Source organism: Dendrobates tinctorius, unplaced genomic scaffold (assembly GCF_039654945.1).
Source record: "Dendrobates tinctorius isolate UK_male_01 unplaced genomic scaffold, ASM3965494v1 ptg000188l, whole genome shotgun sequence".
Lineage (NCBI taxonomy): Eukaryota > Metazoa > Chordata > Amphibia > Anura > Dendrobatidae > Dendrobates > Dendrobates tinctorius.
Window position 1 is genome coordinate 1942501 of NW_027361855.1, and position 5000 is coordinate 1947500.

General features: G+C 54.4%; 1 protein-coding gene across 2 annotated transcripts in view; it reads left to right on the forward strand.

The window, feature by feature from the left end:
* The first annotated feature begins 2675 nt into the window (after positions 1 to 2675).
* CCNYL1 (cyclin Y like 1) overlaps positions 2676 to 5000 on the forward strand; it is a 231039-nt gene continuing 228714 nt past the window's right edge. The window contains exon 1 of one of the 2 annotated variants that reach the window (XM_073552247.1): positions 2676 to 3183. In XM_073552247.1, the coding sequence (XP_073408348.1) occupies positions 3018 to 3183 (166 nt within the window). In that variant the 5' untranslated portion in view covers positions 2676 to 3017. The remainder of the gene's footprint in view (positions 3184 to 5000) is intronic. The other variant, XM_073552246.1, reaches the window with a different exon arrangement.

Here is a 5000-nt window from a genome sequence, read left to right on the forward strand (position 1 = left end):
GTAAACTTCTCATTTGCAGAAGAAAAAGCTGCAAAAATTCTGCATATGAACGTGGCCAAAAACTGCTTTTTAAAGTGCCAGCAAAACATATGAGATTTCCGAAATCTCCTGCATGCGCTTGTTTTTTTTCTGACTGAATTTCTGAACTGTAGTACTTTTTAAATCTGCAGCGTGTCACTTCTTTCAGTGTGTTTTCACCCGTAGAAAGCAATGAAAGAATATAAAAAAAGAAAGCTGCAGATATTGCAATGGCATTTTTCGCTACAATTTTTTAAGTGGTTTCGGTGAATTAAACTATTAAGCGTCGTTTACATGTTTAGTATTTGGTCAGGATTTCACATCAGTATTTGTAATGCAGAAACAGCAGTGGAACAATCAGAGGAAAAGCATAATAGGAACACATCACCACTTCTGGATTTCTCACCCTCCTGGTTTTGACTTGCACATACTGATGTGAAATACTGACCGAATACTCAATGTGTGAACGTGGCCGTAAACATACAGCAGACAAAGCAAACATCCTCACTTTAAAAAAAGCTGAAAAAAGTGTAAAGAACACCAGAAAACAAGCTGAAAAACAGGTGTTTTGAACGCAACATTTTTACTGCCAATAGAACAGGTTTTGGCTACTGAAAAAAATGCATGTGAACATAGTCTTAGGGTGGTTTCACATTTGCGTTTAAGGCCGCAGCGTCGGCCTGCGCACGGCCGCCGCTAAGCCCCGCCCCCTGCAGTGCCTCCGCCAGTAGCTCCGCCTACGGGTGCATGACGCTGCATGCATCCTGACTCTGCATTTGACACTGCGCCAACCAGCGCCAAACGCAACAGGTTGCAATTTGGTGCGCTCGGCGCAGCGTCAAAAGGACGCATGCGCCGCCAAACGCATACCTGCGCACGGCCTATGTCCCCAGTGCTAAAGGTAGGGGACGCAGGACGCATGCAGCGTCTTGCGCCCATAGGCGGCGCTACTGGCGGAGGCACGGCAGGTGGCGGGGCTTAGCGGCGGCCGTGCGCAGGCCGACGCTGTGGCCTTAAACGCAAATGTGAAACCACCCTTACTCTGAGACGCTGTGGCTATCTGTGGTGTTACATAGGACTGCAGGTGACATCTACTATATTATCTGTTCTCAGAGAGTTATCACTGCTATCTCTGGTGTTACATAGGATGAGGTCACAGTCATGTGACTGGTCACGTGAGCCAGGGAGGGCTTCTGTTCTGGAGTGTGCTGTACATAGAGGGAATTGTATGGTGATCGGTACACAGTCCCTTCTGAAATGACAGGTGGGCGTGGCGGCTGATTTGCAGTGCGGGAAAAACTACAATCCCGCAGGTGGAAGTGTCAAAATCGGGACTGTCCCGCTGGATCCAGGACGGCTGGGAGCCCTGCTGTGTTTCTGCAGTGTTAAAAAAAAAAAAATAAGAGGGGGTTGGGGGACAACGCTTTGTCTTTGGGGCTTGGGCCCCCCCCAATCTTTTCTGACCCTAGCAACACTCCTGTGTAATGATAATAGTGGCAGGCCCGTTGGCCGATATAAGGCCCCTGACTATGGGGGCCACAGTGCCAGCACTGGCTCCAGGCCCCTCTGCCAAACTGTTCATGTAATGTAACCTAAATGTATGATTTTACAATGTTAGCATTTGGGGCCCCACTTTAAACTTTTGCCTAGAGCCCCACTTTGTCTAAAACCGGCCCTGCATGTTGCCATAAGGGGGACAGTCCCCTCCTCAGCACACAGCCGCCCTCTGTCCTCATTTGTATTCCGGATGTGGAGCTTCTGCATGAAGTCCACAGTGGGCAGTGCGAAGTGTTCGTAAGCCTAGTGCTGCGGTCAGACACCCGATGACAGCTGAGAGCAGACGGGTCTGCGGCAAGTTGGCAACCGACCAGTGACAACATGTAGTGCTGCGCCTCTTACCGGCCCCCGCGCAGCTACCGTGCTGAAGTCTAGAAAAGTGGTGAGGACAACTCTCCAGCATACAAACTCAGCCGAACGTCAGGATTCGGGAATTAATAGTGTGGCCCAAGCCTCACTCTGAAGTAGCTCCAGCCAGGAACACGCTGATTGGTGGACTGTACGTGACGTACAGACACGTGACAGGGTGGCTGAAGTTTGCATTGCGCTACTAACGGCAACACGCCCATATTCGCCAGAAGAGTCTCTGGTGACTGTCTGGAATAAGGCTGGTTTCACATTAGCGCTTTTTAAGCGCACGCACGGCCGGGGGTAGCTCCGCCCCCGAGCCAGCTCTCTGCCCGGCGTGCCTGCCCCTTGCTTGTAGCGCCGCCTGCGATCGGCGCACCCTATCTTTAGCATAGGGTGCGCAGATCGTGCGCAGGCCGTGCTCTAGTTGCGCTTTGACCTGCGCTGCGCACTTTTGACGGTGCGCCGTGCGCGCCAAAATCCATTCGATTTTGGCGCGCACGGCGCACCGTCAAAAGTGCGCAGCGCAGGTCAAAGCGCAACTAGCGCAAGGCCTGCGCACGATCTGCGCACCCTATGCTAAAGATAGGGTGCGCCGATCGCAGGCGCCGCTGTGCGCTAGGAGGCGGCGCTACAAGCAAGGGGCGGGCACGCCGGGCAGAGAGCCCGCTCGGGGGCGGAGCTACCCCCGGCCGTGCGTGCGCTTAAAAAGCGCTAATGTGAAACCAGCCTAATGTGAAACCAGCCTAAAATCTAATCTAGTCTTACTACAAGTCTCCGCCCACCATTCTTCCTATTGGTGGACAATGGAGACGGCGGAAAAGAGCTCCCGGAGGTAGAGAGGAAGGCGTCACGTGACGTCGGCGGAGGGGTGTGTGTGGAGCGTCACGGAGTCTCTCCCGCCCTCAGCTCCCGGGAAAAGATGATGCGGTGTCTCGACCGGCAGTCCTAGCAACAGTGGCCGTCATCACTGTACCTGTGTTCCCAGCTCTCCATGCCTGTGTCTTAAGCCCTCGTGACGGGTGGGAGTAGGCCTCCAAGCGGGAGGAGAGCCTAGCCGCTAGTCCTCACTGCCGCCTCACGGGGAAACCAGCATGGGCAATACGGTGACTTGTTGTGTGTCCCCGGATGCCAGTCCGAAGATGGGCCGCGCCCGCGGAGTGGTGGATCGGGCGGACCCGTACCAGGTGGAGGTGGTCCTGAGGGAGACCGATCCGGGTTCCCACCTACAGCACATCAGCGACCGGGAGTTCCCGGATGGTAAGCGCGGATGTGCACGGGGCTGCTGCGGAGGCAGGTAGTGGGCGCAGGAGACCGGCGACGTGTGCTAGGCATGCATCCTGCCAGGAGGGGTTATAGAGGGCCCTGGGGGCGCTATCAGCATTCTGTAGGGCTTCGGTGTGTGACCTTTTATACGTGCGCGTGTGTCAGGACGTGCGTGTGTGTGTGTGTGTGTGTCAGGACGTGCGTGTGTGTGTCAGGACGTGCGTGTGTGTGTCAGGACGTGCGTGTGTGTGTCAGGACGTGCGTGTGTGTGTCAGGACGTGCGTGTGTGTGTCAGGACGTGCGTGTGTGTGTCAGGACGTGCGTGCGCGTCAGGACGTGTGTGTGTGTGCGTCAGGACGTGTGTGTGTGTGCGTCAGGACGTGTGTGTGTGCGTCAGGACGTGTGTGTGTGTGTCAGGACGTGTGTGTGTGTGTCAGGACGTGTGTGTGTGTGTGTCAGGACGTGTGTGTGTGTGTGTCAGGACGTGTGTGTGTGTGTCAGGACGTGTGTGTGTGTGTGTCAGGACGTGTGTGTGTGTGTGTCAGGACGTGTGTGTGTGTGTGTCAGGACGTGTGTGTGTGTGTGTCAGGACGTGTGTGTGTGTGTGTCAGGACGTGTGTGTGTGTGTGTCAGGACGTGTGTGTGTGTCAGGACGTGTGTGTGTGTGTGTGTGTCAGGACGTGTGTGTGTGTCAGGACGTGTGTGTGTGTCAGGACGTGTGTGTGTGTCAGGACGTGTGTGTGTGTCAGGACGTGTGTGTGTGTCAGGACGTGTGTGTGTGTCAGGACGTGTGTGTGTGTCAGGACGTGTGTGTGTGTGTGTCAGGACGTGTGTGTGTGTGTGTCAGGACGTGTGTGTCAGGACGTGTGTGTGTGTGTGTGTGTGTCAGGACGTGTGTGTGTGTGTGTGTCAGGACGTGTGTGTGTGTGTGTGTGTGTGTCAGGACGTGTGTGTGTGTGTGTGTCAGGACGTGTGTGTGTGTGTGTCAGGAGGTGTGTGTGTGTGTGTGTGTGTCAGGACGTGTGTGTGTGTGTCAGGACGTGTGTGTGTGTGTCAGGACGTGTGTGTGTGTGTGTCAGGACGTGTGTGTGTGTGTGTGTGTGTGTCAGGACGTGTGTGTGTGTGTGTCAGGACGTGTGTGTGTGTGTGTCAGGACGTGTGTGTGTGTGTGTGTCAGGACGTGTGTGTGTGTCAGGACGTGTGTGTGTGTGTGTGTCAGGACGTGTGTGTGTGTGTGTGTCAGGACGTGTGTGTGTGTGTGTGTCAGGACGTGTGTGTGTGTGTGTCAGGACGTGTGTGTGTGTGTGTGTCAGGACGTGTGTGTGTGTGTGTGTCAGGACGTGTGTGTGTGTGTGTCAGGACGTGTGTGTGTGTGTGTCAGGACGTGTGTGTGTGTGTCAGGACGTGTGTGTGTGTGTGTCAGGACGTGTGTGTGTGTGTGTGTGTCAGGACGTGTGTGTGTCAGGACGTGTGTGTGTCAGGACGTGTGTGTGTCAGGACGTGTGTGTGTCAGGACGTGTGTGTGTCAGGACGTGTGTGTGTGTGTGTGTGTAAGGACCTGTGTGTGTGTAAGGACCTGTGTGTGTGTGTGTGTGTGTAAGGACCTGTGTGTGTGTGTAAGGACCTGTGTGTGTGTGTAAGGACCTGTGTGTGTAAGGACCTGTGTGTGTAAGGACCTGTGTGTGTAAGGACCTGTGTGTGTAAGGACCTGTGTGTGTAAGGACCTGTGTGTGTAAGGACCTGTGTGTGTGTGTAAGGACCTGTGTGTGTGTGTGTAAGGACCTGTGTGTGTGTGTGTGTGTGTGTGTGTA